At 41.5% G+C, this 25,715-nt stretch overlaps 1 protein-coding gene across 3 annotated transcripts in view; it reads right to left on the bottom strand.

Moving 5' to 3' along the window:
- Positions 1 to 25,715, bottom strand: part of camta1a (calmodulin binding transcription activator 1a) — a 1,048,086-nt gene that overhangs the window by 142,088 nt on the left and 880,283 nt on the right. For all 3 annotated transcript variants that reach the window (XM_060938363.1, XM_060938365.1, XM_060938364.1), the window contains exon 7: positions 3,807 to 3,960. In XM_060938363.1, the coding sequence (XP_060794346.1) occupies positions 3,807 to 3,960 (154 nt within the window). The remainder of the gene's footprint in view (positions 1 to 3,806; positions 3,961 to 25,715) is intronic.

Genomic DNA, 25,715 nt, shown 5'->3' with positions numbered 1-25,715 from the left:
GGTTATTTACCAATTCATATAAAATTGCTTCTGTTTATGTTCTTGCATATGTAACACTGCATTAAAGCTAGACGGCCTTTCGATTTCATAAAATCGGTGAAATTTAGTTTCGTCTGAAATTTGCTCATTGTGATATATGCTTATTTCTGTAATATCTCACAAAATATCAGGCCATTCTGTGGCTGGGAAGTTATTTCATTTGAGGGAATTAAAGCAAATAATGTGCATGAAATCACTCACTTTACGCAGTCAAGCAGACAGAGGAAGTCCGTGTGCGCGTGCGCAGGTTTACCTTCTTCTTCTTTTGGGTTTTACAGCAGCTGGCATCCACAGTGTTGCATTACTGCCATCTACAGGTTTCCCTTTGACCGTGCACTGACAGTTCCATCATTCTGTCGCTAAACGAGCAGCTGATCACACCGAGGTGCTCGCTGACCGCCGATATTTATTAGTTTGGTCCTGCGTTTCCTTTCCTTCGTATATAACATAACGTCTTTTCTTCTCGCTTTCTTTCCGTTACTGTAGTCGGTCTTTCACGTTTCATTCGCACACTCACGTCCTCCATTTTTCTCTCCTGCTTTAAATTTGTATCCCACAATGCCTTGTGTGAACGGGGAAAGCCCACCACGTCATGCATGACGTAGTATTTTGAATTGGGTCATGGTGAAGCAGGAAAAAATAGCGGAGAATTTCGGGCCAAGTGGCCTTAAATTCATTAATTGTTCTATAAAAAAAATTAAAATCGGAAGTCTGTGATTCGACTTCAGTAGATTTCGGTCCACTAAACAAAAATAATTGGGTGTCAGGGAAAATTCTTTTTACGACCTAAACTTGAAAAATCTGAAAGACAGTCTACCTTTAATGAATGAAAATGACTCATTGTTTTATGGTTTGAGACATAGCATTTATCAAATCAAACCAGTCATAAACAGTACGTTCAAATCCTTATCATGGCACCAGTGTCAATTATATACTGCCCACTCATCATTCATTAACTGTTCATGTTCTCGGTTTAATTTAATTTACATTTCATCAACTATTTTTCATACATCATATGGTATCTGTAAGGTACAATAAATAGTGAAAGGTTCAAATGTATATCAATACACTTAACCTCAAATAAATGCTCAGAAAAAGAAAAAAAAAGGAATTAGATAGAAATTCACTGAATTGAATCCGCCAGTTAAGTTTGAAATCAATAGTCCTTTCCTGGGCCAAACTCCCTTCAGTGTTGCCAAGATAGAGACTCTGTCACTAGGTTTGGTGATTTTTTGACCCCTTTAGCAACTTTAATTAAAAAAAAAACTAACTAAACGCCCCAGCCTCGTGACTCTTCCAGCACATTAGTCTTGAACTTACAGCTCTTCAGCTCACATCATAGCTGCTGTTATATTACATTACATTACAGGCATTTAGCAGACGCTCTTATCCAGAGTGACATACAACATACTCAGAGCAGCCTGGGGAGCAGCTGGGGGTTTCGGTGCCTTGCTCAAGGGCACTTCAGCCATTCCTGCTGGTCCAGGGAATTGAAACGGCGACCTTTTGGTCCCAAAGCTGCTTCTCTAACCATTAGGCCATGGCTTCCCCCATAAGCATAGAAAGCAGGTTCGCTCGGCTTACAGTGGAACGCCGTGAATCACTGACAACCATGATCCCGCCCCATGACCAATCACTGATAACCTTGGGCCTGTGCACAACCAATCACTGATCACCACTGTTTGTCTCACCCTCTCACCTCTTTGTTCTTTGTTTTAAACTTTCGTTTTGAAGATATTACATTTTATAAGCACTAAAAGTGAATAAATGTTTTCCTTCATGGCAATTGGATAGTTTTTTTGGACTCATGTATTCAAACAATGAGTGCTGTGGCATGTTGAGATGATGAGGCTTGGCCGCAGAAATACGGTCGTTACGTCATGGCTTAACAAGCAGATTCCACTTCTTGAAACTTCATTTCAATTCCAGTTCAGTTTCTTATAATTGCTACTGAAATCCAATTCCATTTCCTTGCCATGGCCTAATGGTTAGAGAGGCAGCTTTGGGACCAAAAGGGCGCTGGTTCAATTCCCTGGAACAGTAGGAATGGCTGAAGTGCCCTTGAGCAAGGCACCTATCCCCCAACTGCTCCTCTGGCTGCCCACTGCTGTGAGTATGTCAGGGTCTTGTTGTACATCGCTCTGGATAAGAGCATCTGCTAGACGCCTGTAATGTAATGTGAGGATACAGATTAATTGTTTTGATGAATATGGTGACTTGTTTGTGAATGTGTCTATATAAAACAAGATCAACTGTGAGCTACTGCTCACTTACGTACTGTATACCCCTGCTCTCGCTTATATCAGAATGCAAGCAATCGAAGGAATAGGACACTTAGTATGAATGTTGACTTCAACAAATAATGAACCCTGAAACATGTAAGTAAAGAGCCGTGTCTCTCCCCAGGGATTTCAAATAGCATCCTGGTAAACTGTCATTTTGAAATAGCATTTTGCTTCTTGAAATAGCATCAAAATCCACCCTATATGTTTCGTAAATACATTCAGTTGGTAAACAGGAAGTTGATGTGCGACAGACCTGAAAACGGTATACATGGTATAGAACCCCAAGCTGAATCTCGGTACCAAATATCAAGCAGTTGTGATTTGTAGTTGCTGAGAAAAACGTTGTGAAAATTTTGTAAATCCACGTAATATGTTCGTAAATACATTAAGTCGGTAAACAGGAAGTCGATGTGCGCCAGACCTGAAAATGGTACACACGGTATAGAACCCCAAGCTGAAGCTTGGTTCCAAATATCAAACAGCTGTGATTTGTCTCATCTCATTATCTCTAGCCGCTTTATCCTGTTCTACAGGGTCGCAGGCAAGCTGGAGCCTATCCCAGCTGACTACGGGCGAAAGGCGGGGTACACCCTGGACAAGTCGCCAGGTCATCACAGGGCTGACACATAGACACAGACAACCATTCACACTCACATTCACACCTACGCTCAATTTAGAGTCACCAGTTAACCTAACCTGCATGTCTTTGGACTGTGGGGGAAACCGGAGCACCCGGAGGAAACCCACGCGGACACGGGGAGAACATGCAAACTCCACACAGAAAGGCCCTCGCCGGCCCCGGGGCTCGAACCCAGGACCTTCTTGCTGTGAGGTGACAGCGCTAACCACTACACCACCGTGCCGCCGCTGTGATTTGTATTTGCTGAAAAAAGTGGTACGAAAATTTTGTAAATTCACGTTATGTTTCACAAATACATTCAGTCGGTAAACAGGAAGTCGATGTGCGCCAGACCTGAAAACGGTATACATGGTATAGAACCCCAAGCTGAAGTTTGGTACTGTGGTTGCTGAGAAAAAGGGTGTTTTGGATGGATGGGGATATGGTTGGAAGGATGGACAGAGGTAAAAAAACCAGTATCCTGACATAAAAAAAGAAGAAGCCATGACCTAAAGGTTAGAGAAGCAGCTTTGAGGTCACTGGTTCGAGTCCCTGCACCAGCAGGAATGGCTGAAGTGTCCTTGAGCAAGGCACCTAACCCCCTGTTGCTCTGGGTAGGTTGTACGTCGCATCTGCTAAACGCCTGTAATGTAATGAATTGGAATTGTTTTTCATTTCATTCCTGAATTAACCCCAACCCTACTGCAAACTTTGTTTGTTTTTATCTAAAATGTGTATATTATAGGCTTACTAATGCATTTTAAAAGGACACTGGTACGTGGTTTCTCCACTGTGTACGGTATGTATAAAAGTGAGGACTCTCTTTTGGTGAAGGTGAAGAACAGGACTGAGATAATACTCACACATCGGTTTGAGCTGCCCAACAAGCTCCTCCTTGGTCCACTTGGCCCACTCCTTTTTGTCTGTGTTGATGGAGCACAGGATCGGTCCGCATGGTTTCCCACAGTCCTCTATGGCCGGCACGTTTAAATAGTGCACCAAGACGATGTCTGGATTCTAAGGGAATGTCAGAGCAGAAGAGAGGTTGAAGCAATAGGTCAGGGTTAACAACACAAACCACTGTGTAAAGAGCTATTAAGACTCCTAGACATTATCTCTCATCCACAGAGACACAAATAAACACACAGGAACACTATCAAACTCAGCAAAGATGCCAAGCAAGCCTGATAAATTGAGAAATTTTCATTTGTATGTAGTTTTTTTTTTTTTTTTTTCTCCCCAAGCTTTAAAGATCACCTCTGGCTTCCTCTAATGAGGTCGTATTCACCTTGACACAGGAGTGATGCACTCCACTGCCTTCTCGTATTTAAGGAGTCTTAGTGCAGCTATGCGAGGGCAAGCAAGTGTTAGCTGGATAAATGTCTTCAATTGGCAGCTTATGACTAAGAGATGCATTCTGAAAGCATATCGAGCCCTTGTGAATAACATCAATTCTCTTTCGTAATCACAGTTTTGCTGTATGGCGGTGTAAAGAGTAGCGTTAAAAAAAAAAAAAAAAAAACTGTCCCACACTGGCAGTCTGATTTTATTTATTACGAACACACACAGACGCACAACCTTGAAACATTAAAAACACAACCTTATATACAGATTAAAACAAAAGCCTTTTCCAGTCATCGCCCACACGCACACACACACACAAACACACACGGAAGCAAATGTAGGCTTGCAAAGCCATGTGATAAAGAAAAATGTGCTGCCAACATAACAGTGTGTGCTGTTGGAAGCTTCATCAGTGTTAAGTGGTGAATAAATCAAGGAGCTGCTAGCCTGGACTGCCTCTCAGCTTGCACCATTAATCTAAGCAGAGGCCACTGACTGGACCATCCCTACTGTACACACACGCATACCAAACTACAGCCCACACACACACACACACACACACACACACACAGATTAGTGAATACTGTAATACTGCACACATTATAGTGTAAATCTAGCTGCATAATAATCTCTGTGGAAACAAAGAGAAGCAATAATACGGCTATAAAAAAAACAGATCCATGGCAACCACACCTTCCTCAACGTGCAATTACTTACTACACATACAACAATCTTCCAGTTCATTCATCACACTAATTATAGTATCCACTTAAACCTTTTTATCACTCTGTTCTGAAAGGACCTCGATCCTAAAGCACGTCTCATCGACTCTACGTATACGATTGTGATTTAAGAAGGAAAGCTGAAGTCTGAATGGCAAAAAAAAAAAAGACTCCTGAAAATGAGGGGTTTTAATGATTAACTGAAGGTCAACAAACTGTAATTAATTCAATAAATTAATTCAGTCGACTGCATTATAAAATTTAACAACTTCCAGTCTTCTATTAAGCTAATTTAAATAATTTGTCATAATTGTAAATTCTACACAAGAGGGTGCAATGTAATTACTAAGCACACAACGCAGCAATAATTTACAAGAAACAGAAGAAGAAGCAGCGAGATATGAAAGGGATATAAAATGGAGTCTTGTGTCGGAGCATTTTATAAAAAAAAAAAAAACAACAACAAACAAACAAAAAACAACCCAAAAACCTAATAGCTTCCAAGAGTTGCTCCTTGGATTTTTTTCTCTCTAAAGTTCAGATAAGCCTATGCATGTTAAGTCGAAGATATACTTCAGCTGTGGATTAGTTATACAGTCACTTTCCTTGAAATTCAGCTCTCATTAAAGGGATGTTTGAGGCAGGAGCAGCTTGTGAACATAGATTTTGGTGAAGCAGGCCAACATGAATAAGAACATCATCTCAAATAGAATGAAGCTGAGAGGCTTACACTTGACGTATGCTAAAGGCTACTATCTGAATTCATGATAGGCAGCTGACAATAGACGGCATACAGTCATCCAGCATACAGTAGGCGTATCAGACGCTCGCTGGCCGTGGTGTGAAAATTGTGCATGCAGACGCTCATCTAAGTTTCCAAATCGGTCATTGCTTAACTCTTGAATATTTTCTATCATGAACACTATGATTAAAAATCTGTTCAGTACTTTGGGAGTAACGGCAGGTTGAAGTTGGTACAACAAAGTTCACTCTCTGCTCGCGTGATGTTGGGAAACTGCCGGTGCTTTTCTTTTTGAGTCATGGGAAAGTGGTCGGGCTCTCTCTCTCTCTCTCTCTCCTGGATTACTCATGAATATCAATCAGATAACTTTTATCGGGATGTTCTCTAAAACAGCTCTCACCGTTCCTGATGAAGTATTCCGCAAAATTTTCCGTCAGCTAGTTTTGATATTATACTTAACAGGAGACTTTGAAGTGAGTTTTCATAGCTTTACCTACTTATTTTTTTTTTCAAATCAAACTGATTCATGTAAATAAATAACTATTTTAGAATATTACTGTGGTTGTTTTGATGAAAAATACTGAGATCTTAGTGGTCGGAATGATATTAAAAAAAAAAAAAAACAACAACCGGAAGTCAGAAACATGAGTGTCAATTTCAATTCAATTAATTGGAATTGTTTATTGGATGTGGATCAGACAGTTTTATCGAGTTTGCCTTGAAAGCTGTGAATATTAATTTAAATATCATTTATTTTCTTTAATATAAACACTAGTAGGCCCTACTTTTGAGAAATACAAAGGCCTATAGAGCACAAAGAGGGTACTAGAAATACTCTTTTATTACTTTTTTATTTCAATACTAATTACATGCTTATTTGCATAATTTGTTTTTACTAATTTTTCAAACTTTGTATTCAGTATACAACCATCTATAGGTGCCTGACAATTTCCATGTAAATATCTTGGGGGGGAGGGAGTTATTAAGAAAAAAACATTTGATCTCATTGGTTAATGAGGCCCATTTTGGACCATGTGATCTTTATACATAATATTATGGCAGTTTTCTAAAAATTAAGCCATTTCTTCAGTCTTTGATTTGTAATATCCGAAGAACCGATAAACATATTTTAATTCTGTAAAAAAGTATGTTGTTCTGCATTCAATTCTGAATTCAATGAGAGAAGTTTCAAGCAATTTGGATTGAATTTAATTTTTCACCTGATATGTCTACATACAGTGTGGCAAATTGCTTTAACCTCCTAGGGCCTAGCGGTCACATACGTGGACAGCACTTTTTAGAAATTCAGAACAAGAATCCACATATGTGGACATACTTTTTCTCAAAAAGTACATCTTATCAAAGATGATGCTTAGTTTTTATTCTAATCAGGTTCTAATAAGCCCAAATAGCAAAAAGAAATAAAAAATGCATGTAAAAAAAACAGCTTGGGTCTTAGGAGGTTAAGTGGTTTTGGGTTTTAGTACCCAATCTGGCAACCCCATTAGCGGTCCTCTGAGCATGGAGCAACGTGATCCCTGCCCCAGTAAACCTCAATTAGCATTTATTTTAGTTCCCATTTTTGAAAAAGTGCAAAAACAATATGGACCGATATAATAAATGAGGCTATGAGCTTGTTATCTCATGATTGCACAACATTACGAAAAGTGAGTGTTGTGTGATTAATTAATAACTACTTGTTAATATTTGCAATAGTTAAGGAAATTTTGCAACGCTACATGAAATTCAACTTTCTCTCATCCGATTCAAGTCAACTGTAAATGTACTTTCAAATTAGATTCAGTTTTATTTCATTTCTGAGTATACAATGAATTTCATTTCCATTACATGCATTGCCAGAATTACTGCAGGAACTCATCTGCACCTCGAGCAGTGATGAAGTGGCACTGGCCCGTCTCCTCTCTTTCAAAACTATTTACTTTCTGTCACATCACCCGTTCACTGTCTTTATGTAAAATGCAATGAATGCATTTGTTACTATAGCAACCAGTGTGTGATATGCAAGCAGTGATTAGCATCTTAATAGAGTTAAGAAGTTAACCAGGTTTATCTTTTTAACAAAGCTGAAGAAGACTGTAACTGCAAAGAATGGCTTAATAAATTAAAAAAAGTATTATTTGATGAAATTCTCCTGATATTCTTGCACTTATCAATAAAATGATTTAAAAAATCAGGTGGACCAGTAAAATCCAACCAATCAGGACAAGAAAGTGACTCGACTTGACTGTCAGTCAAGCTGCTTGTCAATTCAGAAAGCTCCGCCTCTTGCACTTGCATTCATGCATTCTAACCTAGGTTCTGGGGCGTGGCTTCTGAGATCATGCCTTAATGTTTCGGAGTTTAAACTTCAGCCCAAGTTGCTGAACATGCCCTTAAAGGAACAGTCCACCGTACTTCCATAATGAAATATGTTCTTCTCTGAATTGAGACGAGCTGCTCCGTACCTCTCCGAGCTTTGCGCGACCTCCCAGTCAGTCAGACGCGCTGTTACTCCTGTTAGCAATGTAGCTAGGCTCAGCATGGCCAATGGTATTTTTTGGGGCTGTAGTTAGATGCGACCAAACTCTTCCGCGTTTTTCCTGTTTACATAGGTTTATATGACCAGTGACATGAAACAAAGTTCAGTTACACAAATTGAAACGTGGCGATTTTCTATGCTATGGAAAGTCTGCACTATAATGACAGGCATACTAACACCTTCTGCACGCTTCGACAGCGCATTGATACCTTCACTCGGAGTTGTACCATTTTTTTTTTTAGACAGGGCGGATGGACCAGGGCATTCGCCCACCTGGCCGTGCCCGACGAGGAGCGCTCTCGGCCGGCTTGGGAGGCAGACGGCAGCCCCTCCTGGAAGTGTGGTTTTACCATGGGCCTCATGTGGAAAAATGACAAAGTCCCAATTTTACCATGGGGCTCAAGTTGTACCATTTTTTTAGACAGGGCGGACGGACCAGGGCATTCGCCCGCCTGGCCGTGCCCGAAGAGGAGTGAAGGTATCAATGCGCTGTCGAAGTGCGCAGAAGGTGTTAGTACGCCTGCCAGTTTGGTCGCATCTAACTACAGCCCCAAAAAATACCATTGGCCATGCTGAGCCTAGCTACATTGCTAACAGGAGTGACAGCGCGTCCGACTGACTGGGAGGTCGCGCAAAGCTCGGAGAGGTACGGAGCAGCTCGTCTCAATTCAGAGAAGAACATATTTCATTATGGAAGTACGGTGGACTGTTCCTTTAACCATTCCCAAAAGTGTGGAGGAGTCAGTCTAAATTCAGGACTGATAAGGAAGGGCAACAGTAAAAGTTATGAGGTGAATTGGCAGTTCTTAAAATCAAGCATTCCTCTAATTGGCTGGGATGGACCTGCGCCTGAACATTTGACTGATATTTGCAATGAAAGTGTCAAGGTGTTTGAAAAGCACCTACAACGGATTAAAGAAGGAAAAAAAAAGATCTGATCTAAAATTCAAATCCAAAGGTAATCCAAAAAAGCCCTTTGTCTTCAAAAGGGGCTTTTAAAGCAGCCTTTGGTGAGCCGTTCTTTTTCATGTCGATGGTGGGGAAGCGCGCTACAAGTCGGTTTTTCTCTGAGGTGATTGCTGAACTGCTCTCTGGTCACTGAAGTACGCAGTCGAGAAAAGGTGCTGCACTTGTAAGCACTGGGAATCAGCATCCTGCCTGCATATGGTGTAGCCAGCTGTGCTAATCACCAGGGCAATGCCCTCGATCCTTAACTAGCACAAGAGGAGTGGGCAAAGCCCTCTGGGAATGTATGCAAGTGGGTACAAACACACGCACACAGATGGAGGGTGACATGATACAGATATTAATGCATGACCACACGCTTACATGCATGAAAAAAGAGCCAAAAGACCTATAATTTATCCCTGAACACTCGCAAGTTTCTCAGTCACCCAGGTGAATGCGAGAACAGATTGTAGTCTCTAAAAACAGGCAGACGCACACACAAATGCACTCGGGTGCACAGGCGTATAACCTCCCACACACTCATGCATACCTGCATACTGATTCACCTTCCTCAACCTACCAGCACACACACATATACACACAAACATATACACACACACATATATATACACACCTATCTCCTACAGAACATATTTGTCCCTGTTTTACAATGCATATTTGGCAGAAATACAACCCATCCGAATAATCTTTGGAGCTGCGCATGAATCTGTTATCTGTTATAAACCCGAGAGGACTAAAATCGTATGCCGTCTAAAAGTTACTCATGCTTCATTGCTACAAAGTACCTTCATGTGAGGATTCCACCTTTTCTCTCCTCACTGCCAGAGCGAAACAGCAAAACAACACACCCAACACACTGTGGAGTTTCATATAAATCAGCTGCTAATATAATTTAATTTCCTGCAAGCCATTCTGTTTTAGCATTTTGTGTATTATCCTGAGTGCTCGGGCGGCACGGTGGCGTAGTGGTTAGCGCTGTCACCTCACAGCAAGAAGGTCCGGGTTCGAGCCCCGTGGCCGGCGAGGGCCTTTCTGTGCGGAGTTTGCATGTTCTCCCCGTGTCCGCGTGGGTTTCCTCCGGGTGCTCCGGTTTCCCCCACAGTCCAAAGACATGCAGGTTAGGTTAACTGGTGACTCTAAATTGAGCGTAGGTGTGAATGTGAGTGTGAATGGTTGTCTGTGTCTATGTGTCAGCCCTGTGATGACCTGGCGACTTGTCCAGGGTGTACCCCGCCTTTCGCCCGTAGTCAGCTGGGATAGGCTCCAGCTTGCCTGCGACCCTGTAGAAGGATAAAGCGGCTAGAGATAATGAGATGAGATGAGATGAGATCCTGAGTGCTTTGCAGCCCCAAAATACAGCAACACACTCAAGGGGAAACTATTTCCTGGGCATTATTTTGTCGAGAGAATGAGATCTCATTAAGGCATTGATTAATAGATGAGTGCAGTCTTCGGCTTGGGTTGGGTGGTGGTTCCCTTGACAGAGGCCATTGCCTGTTTTTTGCCACACTGGAGAGGTTTGAGGTCGGGATAGAGTTGCAGCGTGTGCAGACTCCAGGTATTGCGCAAGCGGCATTTCTCATTATTAAAGACATTCATTAGAAATCACTACCTCGTGCTAAGTGCCTCTTGGGATAACGGGGGAGGGAGGTGTAATGGAGAGTGGAGTGTGAGGTGGTCATTGCTCTGGTACTTCTGTTTTACTGTACTGTAAATTTGATTAACATAAAATCACATGCACTACACTATATTGAACCATGACACTTTATTTATTCATTAATTTTCAGTAATCGCTTTATTCTGGTCACGATTGGCATGGATCCGGAGCCGATCCCAGGAACACTGGGCATAAGGTGGGAGAATTAAAGCAGACAATCCACCTACCTACATGTTTTGGGACAGGAAAATGGAGACCCTGTAGGAAGCCCATGCGAACATGGCGAGAACACGAGAAACTCCATACAGACACTAACCTGAGCTCAGGATCAAACTGGGAACCCTGGAATTGTGAGGTGTCAACGCTACCCACTGCACCATCATGCCATCCCATGAAGGTTTACTTAAAAAACTATAACTAATCATTAACTCCTCTTACGTGGCTGATTCTGATTATACTAGTGCATCTCAAACAATTACAATATTGTGAAAAAGTTAATTTTTTTGTAATTTAATTCAAAAAGATAAGCTTTTATATATTCTATATTCATTACACATAAAGTGAAATATTTCAAGCCTTTTTTGTTTCAATTTTGATGATTATGGCTTATATCTCAGGAAAATCAGAAATCCATCCATCCATTATCTGTAACCGCTTATCCTGTGCAGGATCGCAGGCAAGCTGGAGCCTATCCCAGCTGACTATGGGTGAGAGGCGGGGTACACCTTGGACAAGTCACCAGGTCGTCACAGGGCTGACACATAGAAACAAACAACCATTCACACCTACGGTCAATTTAGAGCCACTAATTAGCTTAACCTGCATGTCTTTGGACTGTGGGGGAAACCGGAGCACCCAGAGGAAACCCACACAGACATGGGGAGAACATGCAAACTCCACACAGAAAGACCCTCATTAGCCGCTGGGCTCAAACCCAGGACCTTCTTGCTGTAAGGGGACAGTGCTAACCACTACACCACCATGCCACCCCAAAATCAGAAATCCAGTTTCTTAAATTATTAGAATATTCCCTAAGATCAATCAAAAAAGGATTTACGGTACAGAAATGTCCAACTTCCGAAAAGTACGTTCGTTTATACACTCAATACTTGGTTGGGGATCCTTTACCACAAATTACTGCATCAATGTGGCATGGCAGGGGGGCGATCAGCCTGTGGCACTGCTGAGGTGTTATTGAAGACCAGGTTGCTTTGATAGCGGCCTTCAGTTCGTCTGTATTTTTGGGTCGGGTGTTTCTCATCTTCCTCTTGACAATACTCCATAGATTCTCTCTGGGATTCAGGTCAGGTGAGTTGGCTGGCCAATCAAGCACAGTAATATCATGGTCAGCAAATCATTTGGTAGTAGTTTGCTGGAAAAGGAAATCAGCATCTCCATAAAGCTTGTCAGGAGATGGAAGCATGAGGTGCTCTAAAATCTCCTGGTAGATGGCTGCATTGACTTTGGACTTGATAAAACACAGTGGACCAACACCAACAGATGACATGGCAACCCAAATCATCACAGACTGCAGAAATGTCACACTGGACTTCAAACACCTTGGATTCTGTGCCTCTCCACTCTTCCTCCAGACTCTAGGACTTTGATTTCCAAATGAAATGCAAAATTTACTTTCATCTGAAAAGAGGACTTTGGACCACTGAGCAACAGTCCAGTTCTTTCTCTCCTTAGCCCAGGTAAGACACTTCTGATGTTGTCTCTGGTTCAGGAGTGGATTGATATTAGGGATGCCACAGCTGTAGCCCCTTTCCTGAAGACGTCTGTGTGTGGTGGCTCTTGATGCACTGACACCAGCCTCAGTCCACTCCTTGTGAAACTCTCCTACCGTATTTTCTGGACTATAAGCCGCTACTTTTTTCCTAGGTTTTGAACCATGCGGCTTATGCAAAGGTGCGGCTATTCTGTGGATTTTTCTTCCACCGCTAGGGGCGCTCTAACCGGAAGTAGAATCAAAAATAAGATCGACGAAAAATCAATGCAAAGAAGAATTAGCAGATCTTTAGCAGATAGAACACGCATGACAAATTACTAACTGGTAATTATTTTCAAATCCAGCGAAGATGATTAAAGTGACTTGTGGTTTCAAACACAGGAGAAATGAAGGTAAATAAATACCGGTTATTTTCTCTTGGTTCTGTTCCGTTTTAATCAGCAAAGTTGCTGCCGTGTTAAAAGGCACTGTTCGGAAAGAATCTGTTCAGGTACATACATACATGTACATTTACAGTACAAAATCGTTCTGTACATGCAGTAAATATCTAATTTTTCAACATAGATATCTGCGGCTTATAGCCCGGTGCGGCTTGTATATCTTTTAAAAAAAATTTTTTTTTAAATAGAGCGGATGCGGCTTATATACAGGTGCGCTCTATAGTCCAGAAAATACGGTAAGTTCTTGAATCAACTTTTCTTGACAATCCTCTCAAGTAACATCCCTGTTACTTGTGCACCTTTTCCAGCCAGCCTTTTCTGTGGCTTTCCCTCCTTGTGGAGGGTGTCGATGATGGTCTTCTGGACAACTATCAAGTCAACAGTCTTCCCCATGACTGTCTTTGTGTGCACTGAACTAGACCAAGAGATACACAGTATTTATACTGTTTTATTCAAACTCGAAATTAAATACTCTAATAGTTTGAGATTTTTTTTAATGCTGTATGATTAGATTAGATAAAACTTTATTGATCCCTTTGGGAGGGTTCCGTCAGGGAAATTAAGATTCCAGCAGCATCATTACAGATAAACAGAGAAAAGAAATAGAGGAAAACTTCTAGATAAATTTAAATAAATTAAGTATTTACATATACAAATTTAGAAAGAATAAGATATGGGGAAGAGAGGAAGGGGGAAGGAGGAAAAATTAAAAAAAGGGGGAGAAGGGGGGGCGACGGCAGGAGAGATATTGCACTTTATATTGCACATTATATTGCACATTGTCCGATATTGCTTATTGTCAGGCTAGGCTACAGCTCCTTCCTGTCTTCTGTCCTCCTGTTACCCCTCCTCCCCCCCAGAGAGGAGTTGTACAGTTGTGTATGAGGGACAAAGGAGTTTTTAAGTCTGTTAGTCCTGCACTTGGGAAGGAGCATTCCGTCACTGAACAGGCTCCTCTGGTTGCTGATGACGGTGTGCAGAGGGTGACTGGCATTGTCCATGATGTTCAATAGTTTGTCCATAGTCCTCTTCTCTGCCACCGTCACCAGAGAGTCCAGCTTCATGCCGACCACAGAGCCGGCCCGCCTGATCAGTTTGTCCAGCCGGGATGTGTCCTTCTTGGATGTGCTGCCCCCCCAGCACACCACGGTATAAAACTGGCGACTACAGACTGATAGAACATCCACAGGGGTTTCCTGCAGATGTTAAAGGACCACAGCCTCCTAAGGAAGTATAGCCTGCTCTGTCCCTTCCTGTATAAGTGATTGGTGTTGCAAGTCCAGTCCAGCTTGCTGTCCAGCCACAGCCCGAGGTACTTGTAGGAATCCACAGCCTCCACCTCGACTCCCTCGATCAGAACTGGTCGTTGCAGTACTTCAGGAAGTGCCATGTATGAGTGCAGTTTGGGACACTGAGCCTTTTTTTTTTCTTCTTCTTCTTTTTTCTTTTTACAAACCAACTTGTATTTGAGCTTCAACACAATAAACTATTGGGCAACTATACAGTCCAGGAGGCTTGGTAGTTTTCTGCCAGCTGGCTCCTGAATGTCCAGATACACAGTCAATATGTGTGTGCGAGGAACAGCCATAAGTATTAGCTCCAAGATGATTAGCAGTAAACAGTGAGAGAACAAATGTCGACACCAAAGATAGCTATAGCTCAGATAGAGTGAGTAAGATAAGATAAAACTTTCTTAATCCCAAAGGAAATTGTGCAAGAAATCAGTCCAAAACAATACAATATGTTAAAATACAACAATGCAAGCTGAAAATAAACTGTATGTAAAATAAAACTGTACAAGAAATAAATGCCTAAAAAAACAGTGCCTAAGAAAACAACAATACATGATGGAAAAAATAACTAGATAGAACTCGACGCCAACGGAGTCGATGGGGATGCCTCCACCCGGTAGACTACACGCCTTGTTAAGTTGTGATTTGGGGATGGACCTTTGACCTCACAGTAATCTAGACCTGGTGAAATTACTTGTATTAGCCTTGGAGATATTGTGTTCACAAGGTTTTCGGACAGACATTTGACCTCACAGTGACCTTGACCTTAGACCTTTTGATCTCAAAATCTCATCAGTTTATCTGTGTCCCCAAATGCACAAATGGTGAAAGTTCTTTGATTTGCCTTGGAGATACTGTGTTCACAAGGTTCCTGGACAGACATTTGACCTCACAGTGACCTTGACCTTAGACCTTTTGATCTCAAAATCTAATCAGCTCATGTTTGTCCCAAAGCGCACAAATGGTGAAAGTTTGGTGAAATTCCTTTCATTAGCCTTTGAGATCGCATTCACAAGGTTTCGGGACGGACGCACGCATGGACGCACACACGCATGCACGGACAGACGCATGGACAGACGGACAACCCGAAAACATAATGCCTCCTGCACCTTACGGTGGCGGAGGCATAAAAAACAGTGCCTAGATAGTTAGCACTGTTTTTTTTCCATTAAAAAAAAAACGCTATCTATATATATATATATATATATATATATATATATATATATATATGGATAAGACACAGCTTGAACAATAGCATTTCATGTTTTTTAAGTCAACTGAGATTACTAAAACACAGTCCACTTACTTTGCTTAGTCTTACTTTTTGAAATACAACCCTGATTCCAAAAAAGTTGGGACAAAGGACAAATTGTAAATAAAAACGGAATGCAATAATTTACAAATCTCAAAAACTGATATTGTATTCACAATAGAACATATCACATGTCGAAAGTGAGACATTTTGAAATTTCATGCGAAATATTGGCTCATTTGAAATTTCATGACAGCAACACATCTCAAAAAAGTTGGGACAGGGGCAATAAGAGGCTGGAAAAGTTAAAAGTACAAAAAAGGAACAGCTGGAGGACCAAATTGCAACTCATTAGGTCAATTGGCAATAGGTCATTAACATGACTGGGTATAAAAAGAGCATCTTGGAGTGGCAGCAGCTCTCAGAAGTAAAGATGGGAAGAGGATCACCAATCCTCCTAATTCTGCGCCCACAAATAGTGGAGCAATATCAGAAAGGAGTTCGACAGTGTAAAATTGCAAAGAGTTTGAACATATCATCATCTACAGTGCATAATATCATCAAAAGATTCAGAGAATCTGGAAGAATCTCTGTGCGTAAGGGTCAAGGCCAGAAAACCTTACTAGGTGCCCGTGATCTTCGGGCCCTTAGATGGCACTGCATCACATACAGGCATGCTTCTGTATTGGAAATCACAAAATGGGCTCAGGAATATTTCCAGAGAACATTATCTGTGAACACAATTCACCGTGCCATCCGCCGTTGCCAGCTAAAACTCTATAGTTCAAAGAAGAAGCCGTATCTAAACATGATCCAGAAGCGCAGACGTCTTCTCTGGGCCAAGGCTCATTTAAAATGGACTGTGGCAAAGTGGAAAACTGTTCTGTGGTCAGACGAATCAAAATGTGAAGTTCTTTATGGAAATCAGGGACGCTGTGTCATTCGGACTAAAGAGGAGAAGGACGACCCAAGTTGTTATCAGCGCTCAGTTCAGAAGCCTGCATCTCTGATGGTATGGGGTTGCATTAGTGCGTGTGGCATGGGCAGCTTACACATCTGGAAAGACACCATCAATGCTGAAAGGTATATCCAGGTTCTAGAGCAACATATGCTCCCATCCAAATGACGTCTCTTTCAGGGAAGACCTTGCATTTTCCAACATGACAATGCCAAACCACATACTGCATCAATTACAGCATCATGGCTGCGTAGAAGAAGGGTCCGGGTACTGAACTGGCCAGCCTGCAGTCCAGATCTTTCACCCATAGAAAACATTTGGCGCATCATAAAACGGAAGATATGACAAAAAAGACCTGAGACAGTTGAGCAACTAGAATCCTACATTAGACAAGAATGGGTTAACATTCCTATCCCTAAACTTGAGCAACTTGTCTCCTCAGTCCCCAGACGTTTACAGACTGTTGTAAAGAGAAAAGGGGATGTCTCACAGTGATAAACATGGCCTTGTCCCAACTTTTTTGAGATGTGTTGTCATGAAATTTAAAATCACCTAATTTTTCTCTTTAAATGATACATTTTCTCAGTTTAAACATTTGATATGTCATCTATGTTCTATTCTGAATAAAATATGGAATTTTGAAGCTTCCACATCATTGCATTCCATTTTTATTTACAATTTGTACTTTGTCCCAACTTTTTTGGAATCGGGGTTGTAAAAAAAAGAATATTTAACAGTCATTCCACAAAATCGAGTCATATATGAGCTGATAGCCGACGAAACGCGTAGCACTGAGTTGGCTATAAACCATGTACGGTGAAATTGAGTGGAATAACTCTTATTCTATCCACACTCACTGGATATAAGCAATCGTGCATTCTGATTGGCTACTCTACTACTAGGCTATCAGCTCATATTCTGTGAGTAGAGAAAAACAAAATGGCGGAGCGCATCAAGTCAGATATATCACTTTGTTATCAAGTATTTAAAAAAAAACAGAAATAGCTAAAAGAATATTTTTTTCCCCCCGATATCCTCCTGTTCCACACTCCAGCCCAGTTGGTGGAGGTAATGCAGCTTTAAGTTGGTTTGCTAACCACCTGAAGAAGAAGAAGAAAATGATGGAGCGTGTTGCTGAAACAACTGAGGACGAAATAAAAACTCTACTCGAAAACAAAACCCAAAAAAATATTAAAAAAAGCAACAAAATATGGAATGGAAGTATTTCATGGTAAGCACATATCTTTTTTATTTTTCAATAATTATTATTATAGCATCTTTCACAAATTGCTACTGTCATTTCGCCGGCTTGTTTACATTCTATGCGGAAATTATTTTGTCGGACTCAGTCTCGTCGTACATGGCTTACAGCCAACTTGGAGCACCTTGTCGGCTATCAGCTCATATGACTTGATTTCACAGAATAACTGGCAGTTACACTATATTGCCAAAAGTATTCGCTCACCTGCCTTGACTCACATACAGTATGAGCTTAAGTGACATCCCATTCCTAATCCACAGGGTTCAATATGACGTCGGTCCACCCTTTGCAGCTAGAACAGCTTCAACTCTTCTGCGAAGGCTGTCCACAAGGTTTAGGAGTGTGTTTATGGGAATTTTTGACCATTCTTCCAGAAGCACATTTGTGAGGTCACACACTGATGTTGGACGAGAAGGCCTGGCTCTCAGTCTCCGCTCTAATTCATCCCAAAGGTGTTCTATCGGGTTGAGGTCAGGACTCTGCAGGCCAGTCAAGTTCATCCACACCAGACTCTGTCATCCATGTCTTTATGGACCTTGTTTTGTGCACTGGTGCACAGTCATGTTGGAAGAGGAAGGGGCCAGCTCCAAACTGTAAAAACAGTCTGCATGCCTAGGTGCTTGATTTTATACACCTGTGGCCATGGAAGTGATTGGAACACCTGATTCCGATAATTTGGATGGGTGAGCAAATACTTTTGGCAATATAGCGTATGTCAAGGATACACATTTGATTTCAGGCATTACTACTCTACAAAAAGTCAGGTATTAAGTCAAGTCAAGTTTATTTGTATAGCGCTTTTAACAATAAACATTGTCGCAAAGCAGCTTTACAGAATTTGAACGACTTAAAACATGAGCTAATTTTATCCCTAATCTATCCCCAATGAGCGAGCCTGTGGCGACGGTGGCAAGGAAAAACTCCCTCAGACGACATGAGGAAGAAACCTCGAGAGGACCCAGACTCAAAAGGGAACCCATCCTCATTTGGGCAACAACAGACAGCCTGACTATAATATTAACAGTTTTAACATGAGGACAGTTTCGTTGATGTTATAAACTCTTCATTGATGGAAACTTGAGTGCAAAACTGTTCATGACAACTGCAGTCCTAAAGTTAGCAAGTCAACTGTAGTCCTCAGCCATAAAAGCATTACTGTAAGAGTCCAGAGCGTCCTCCAGGTATAACCCTCAACTGTCCTCATGGGGCCGGTATTACACTCCCAAGTATATGAAGGAATAAAATGCAGATTATGCCACTTTAGAAAAGTGTTTTTTTTTTTACTCTTTCTTAACCCTTTGATGCAAAACATATGCACACCCCTTCTAATGCACAACATGGGTCAAAAATGACCCGCATTCATTTTCCAGGTTATTTCATGCTGACTGAGTTTTTCTTTGCTCTATCTTTTGAAATCAATTTATTTTATGATTGAATATTCCAAGTATTCTTTAAATATCTTGTTTTTAATTACCACAAATCATTAATTTCATTTTTTCTTTCCTACTTTATGAACAAAAATACTTTTTATATTACTACACATGGGTCATCCAAGTGTGATTTAAAATTAAATGTCTTAATACTATAATAATAATAATTTGTTTCAAGTAATTACTTTAGCAGTGAATGGGGCCAGTTATTTATTTATTAACTGTGTAGTTAGCTAAGCCAACTACAATAAAATTAGCTAACTAAAGTAGAATATGTCAACAGCTCGGTAGCTAATAGTAATTACTTGTAACTTTCTGACAAGTAATCTCCTCACTCTCAAGTAACCTAAACATAATCAATTTTTTTCTAAGGTAATGTTCGAACAATTGAACAACATTACTTCCATGTATAAGATGGGCAAAGGGCGCTGTGCTGAGCTGTGAAATGTCTGACACAAGCACAATTCACAGTTCCCACCAAACGCTGGAGTAAATGCATGCGGGTCGGTTCTGACCCATGTGTGTAAACTTGATGTAGAATTACAAAAGCTGTGCTTGTTCATAACTTAAGAAAGAAAAAATAAAAATGATGATTTGTGCTAAACAAAAACAAGATATTGACTGCATATTTGGAAAAGTAAATGACAAAATGAATTTATTTCAAAAGTATATCATAGAAACAGGGGCGGCACGGTGGTGTAGTGGTTAGCGCTGTCGCCTCACAGCAAGAAGGTCCGGATTCGAGCCCCGTGGCCGGCGAGGGCCTTTCTGTGTGGAGTTTGCATGTTCTCCCCGTGTCCGCGTGGGTTTCCTCCGGGTGCTCCGGTTTCCCCCACAGTCCAAAGACATGCAGGTTAGGTTAACTGGTGACTCTAAATTGACCGTAGGTGTGAATGTGAGTGTGAATGGTTGTCTGCGTCTATGTGTCAGCCCTGTGATGACCTGGCGACTTGTCCAGGGTGTACCCCACCTTTCGCCCGTAGTCAGCTGGGATAGGCTCCAGCTTGCCTGCGACCCTGTAGACCAGGATAAAGTGGCTACAGATAATGAGATGAGATGAGATCATAGAAACACTCAGCCAGACATGAAATAACCTGGAAAATGAATGCAGGTCGTTTTTGACCCATGTTGTGCATTAGAAGGGTAGTGATACAAAAAGGGTTTTTATTCAACAAGTAAGAAAGGAAAAAATAAAATAAGGATGTATGATGATCAAAAACAAGTTAAATGAGGAATACCTTGAATACTGAATGATGGAATTAATTTATTGCAAAGATATAGAAGATAAAAACTCAGCCGGGTCACTTTTGACCCATGTTTTGCATCAAAGGGTTAACTAATCATTTATTTTTGCAAAACACATAATTGATTCCTGTTCAATTGCCTCTCGCTGACCTGATTCACTGACCTGAGCAGCCAAACAGAGCTGGATTTACCCAGCACGTCTCCTCCTGGCCGTCGCAAATGACAAAAGCTCCGAGCTTAACAGGCTGTACTCAGCACTCACAGGGATGATAAGAACACCATTAGCTTGCGCACATGTTCATCTAGCCGGACCAGTGCACAGATGAGAAGAGTGAGAAGGAGGAGCACATCTGTGAGTCAGCACCATGGAGAAACCCATGCTCCGCTCTGATATCCGTCAGCCGTGGGCTTCAAAGCTCAAGCCCAAAATGCCATGGCCAAACCTTATGCTCAATCAGGAGCACAGACCTAGAGCAGTCTGAATAATATGAATGCTCAGCTTACACACACACACACACACACACACACATGCGCGCGGAGTCCTTCAGGCCATGTTATACACTTCCTTATGTCTTCCCACAAATGTTCCTGTGCTTCTTTATACTGTACATATTAGAGAGCTGATCTCCGACTTGTATCGGGAGGAGTGTTGGTGGAATAAGTCACATGCAAATGGCACGGGTCAAAGCAGAGGGCAGGGGTCCTTTCAGAAGTTTCATGTTAAAACCGGAGACCACTCTGTGTGTGTGTGCGCGTGCGCTCATGAATACAACTAGCTGAATTTTCGCAGAAGTGTAGGCGGAAAAAGAGGAAAAAGGAATATCTATTAACTTTCAGCATTTCAGGATGCGCTGTGAATCCAGTGAACAATGCACAGGATTTCTGTAATGGTAATGTAGCAATCTAGCCTGTATGTGAATGTGTTATGGCTGTCAAATTCCTTTATAAAACTATTTTAGCTGAATTATTTTTGCATTTGAATACATCTGGATATTAATAAGGAAACAAACAGCAGCCGTGTTTTATTCCCACTGAAGCATCCTGCTTTCTTAAGCATATTTCAGACTGCATGATTCGATCAGTCTTTTAAGATTATTACTTTGTGCATTGTCAGAAACGATCAGAATAAAATCTTGGCCAATTTCTACAGCAGACTGTGTGACAACATGCATTCTTCATGTCAGTTTATAGCATGAAGATCCTCGAACGATAGACCTGCAATCGGCTCTTTGCAGCTAGAGGTCACGCGCTCGGATACCGCTTAGCAACAGGAAAGTGGAGGGCAAGCGTTCAGGTAAACAAAACCCATGACAAGGTCAAGCACAAAGGTTTCAGCAGTTTATCGCGCTTAATCTCTTTCCACTTCTAGAAGAAATGTCAGCGTAGTTTTCTAAGTTTACTTAAAGCTCATTTTTAAAGGAAAAAAAAATACGATTGGCTTTCAACGTTTGGATCTTCGTGGCCAAACAACACGGCGACTTCGCAAGGTGTGTACACCAAAAAACCTTGTAAAAGCACTTATTTGAATTAAAACATCTCAAATCAGCTCCATAATAAAAGTTTTCAAGGTATATCGTTGTTTTTGTAAGGTTTGGCTCCATCTTGAAAATATAAACGAACAATTTAGCTCCTCTCAGCTCTTTCCCCCTTATCAGCTGTGTGTGTGCGACAAATATGACAAATAAAAGCTTCTAATTCTAAAAATCTCAAATTTTCTGGAGCCATGTGCTTTTTATTGGTAACAAAATACACGGGGCGGCACGGTGGTGTAGTGGTTAGCGCTGTCGCCTCACAGCAAGAAGGTCCTGGGTTCGAGCCCCGTGGCCGGCGAGGGCCTTTCTGTGCGGAGTTTGCATGTTCTCCCCGTGTCCGCGTGGGTTTCCTCCGGGTGCTCCGGTTTCCCCCACAGTCCAAAGACATGCAGGTTAGGTTAACTGGTGACTCTAAATTGAGCGTAGGTGTGAATGTGAGTGTGAATGGTTGTCTGTGTCTATGTGTCAGCCCTGTGATGACCTGGCGACTTGTCCAGGGTGTACCCCGCCTTTCGCCCGTAGTCAGCTGGGATAGGCTCCAGCTTGCCTGCGACCCTGTAGAAGGATAAAGCGGCTAGAGATAATGAGACAAAATACACGAATCAACAGACTTCCCTTTTATGAAATTTAAATCTGACTCGGCTAGATAACGCATACGCAGTAGTAACTAGCAATCGTGCAGTCTGATTGGCTACTCTACTACTAGGCTATCAGCTCATATTCTGTGAGTAGAGAAAAACAAAATGGCGGAGCGCATCAAGTCAGATATATCACTTTGTTATCAAGTATTAACAAAAAAAAAACAGAAATAGCTAAAAGAATATAGTTTTTTCCCCCAATATCCTCCTGTTCCACACTCCAGCCCAGTTGGTGGAGGTAATGCAGCTTTAAGTTGGTTTGCTAACCACCTGAAGAAGAAGAAGAAAATGGTGGAGCGTGTTGCTGAAACAACTGAGGACGAAATAAAAACTCTACTCGAAAAAAAACAAACAAAAATATTTAAAAAAAGCAATAAAATATGGAATGGAAGTATTTCATGATAAGAACATATCTTTATTTTATATTTCAATAATTATTATTATAGCATCTTTCACAAATTGCTACTGTCATTTCGCTAATTTCATCGTTTACTACATGGATACTAGTAAACAATCCTGTCGCTATAGAAACAGGATCACTTTTCTCAGTGAATAAAAACGAACAAAAGCATGTCACATAAAATGATCAATGAACCATCGATGCACTGTAATACGTATGTATTTTCACTGCGGTAAATTGTTCGTTTATATCTTCAAGATGTAGCCAAACCTTACAAAAAGCTTTGTTTACCTGAACGCTTGCTCTCTCCTTTCGTGTTGCTAAGCGGTATCCGAGCGCATGACCTCTAGGTGCAAAGAACCTATAGAAGTAAATGACTACGTTCTTCTTACATCAACAAACTTGCAAAATCAAACATTACTGAAGTCATGGATCATTTTTCTGTCCATTATCGTGTTTCATTTATATTTTGCCAATGTCATTACCATATCGCATTATCCTATTCTATCCTCCCATCAGTGACTTTTAGACACTGCCAGAAATTGTCCACAATTCTCAACTCATGACCAAATAATTATTTTACGTACGATGTGCGATTTTTGTTTGCGACAGCAAAATCAGGGTAAAACAACTGGATAGTGGAAAGCCGGCTTTACTCAAATTAAATTCTGGGGAGCCAATACTTTAATTTTTTTTCAATCTATAGTTCTAATTCATTTCTATCTTCTTACAATAATGTTTTCTGATATTTGTTTTGATTTTACATTTCCTAAACTATCTTACGGGTGGCACCGTGGTGTCGCGGTTAGCACTGTCGCCTCACAGCTAGAAGGTTCTGGGTTCGAGCCCAGTGGCTGACGGGGGCCTTTCTGTGTGGAGTTTGCATGTTGTGTCTGTGTGGGTTTCCTCTGGTCCAAAGACATGCAGGTTAGGCTAATTGGTGGCTCTAAATTGACTGTAGGTGTGTGCGTGAATGGTTGAGAGGAGAAAACCTCTATAATAATCCAGTAGAAGGCAACAGGAAACCACTACTGTAATGCTCCCTAGAGACTTTGATGGCTAAAGCAGTCAGAGTGGCCATGTCACTGTAGTGATATGGATGGAAACTATCTTATGAAGTGCCCTGTAAATCCCTTCCATGATGCAGTTAAAATCTCTAATGCCTTTTTCACTAAATGTGCTCACTCCATAGGGTATAACATAAAGCTGATGGAATATTGCACTATATCCCCAATGGAATACCTGAGAGTCAACCACCAGAGGGAAAAAAAAAAAAAAAGCTTGACTTAGAGAAAGCTTCTTTGGAGGGTTTCACACAGAACTGACAGTATACAGTAAGAGCGCAAAAGTCTCAAGAATCCTTTCGGGGACTAGATTTGATTCTTCATGTGCTAAATAAGTATACCCAGTAAGCTGTATTATTCTATCCACATTCACTGGATATGAGCAATTGTACGCTCTGATTGGTTACTCTACTACTAGGCTATCAGCTCATATACCATGAGTAGAGAAAAACAAAATGGCGAAGCGTGTCGCTGAACCAACCGAAGACGAAATAAAAACTCTACTTGAAAACAAAAGCCCAAAAAATACAAAAAAAAAAAATCAACAAAATACGGAATAAAAGTATTTCATGGTAAGAACGTCTCATCTCATTATCTCTAGCCGCTTTATCCTGTTCTACAGGGTCGCAGGCAAGCTGGAGCCTATCCCAGCTGACTACGGGCGAAAGGCGGGGTACACCCTGGACAAGTCGCCAGGTCATCACAGGGCTGACACATAGACACAGACAACCATTCACACTCACATTCACACCTACGGTCAATTTAGAGTCACCAGTTAACCTAACCTGCATGTCTTTGGACTGTGGGGGAAACCGGAGCACCCGGAGGAAACCCACGCGGACACGGGGAGAACATGCAAACTCCACACAGAAAGGCCCTCGCCGGCCCCAGGGCTCGAACCCGGACCTTCTTGCTGTGAGGCGACAGCGCTAACCACTACACCACCGTGCCGCCCCTGGTAAGAACGTATCTTTTTTCTTTTTTTAAGAATTATTATTATCGCATTTTTCACAAATTGCTCCTGTGATTTCGCCGGTTTGTTTACGTTCTAAGCGGAAATGATTTTGTCGGACGTTTTGTATGAAGCTTTTGGAGCGCAGGTGGCCAAGTGGTTAGAGCGCTTGACCGCTAAGCGAACGGTCCCTGGTTCGAGCCTCGGCTCGACGGGGATCTGGGGCTCGCTCCCTGTCCACCCAGCAGTGAATGGGGACCTGGTGGAAACACTGGGGAAGTTAAAGGCGGCGAGGAAAGGAACTGGCCACCCTACCTCACTATGCCGATGGCCCAGGACAAGTGCGCTCTCTAACAGGCAATGTACGAATCGTATATGGGACTCCCCCCTATGAAGCTTTTACTTATCGAATTTCAAAAAAATACAAATAAAAATGCTCCGTTTTCTCAAAATCCAGTGAATGTGGATAGAATAAAACAGTTATTCCACTCAATCTCGTCGTACATGGCTTATAGCCGACTCAGTTATCAGCTCATGTACGATTCGATTTTGTGGAATAACTGTTAAATATTGCTTTTAGGATCCATGATTTGTTTGTTTTTA

Source organism: Neoarius graeffei, chromosome 13 (genome assembly GCF_027579695.1).
Source record: "Neoarius graeffei isolate fNeoGra1 chromosome 13, fNeoGra1.pri, whole genome shotgun sequence".
Taxonomy (NCBI): domain Eukaryota; kingdom Metazoa; phylum Chordata; class Actinopteri; order Siluriformes; family Ariidae; genus Neoarius; species Neoarius graeffei.
The sequence above is the reverse complement of the archived record's forward strand: the minus strand, read 5'-3'. Positions and strand labels throughout refer to the sequence as shown.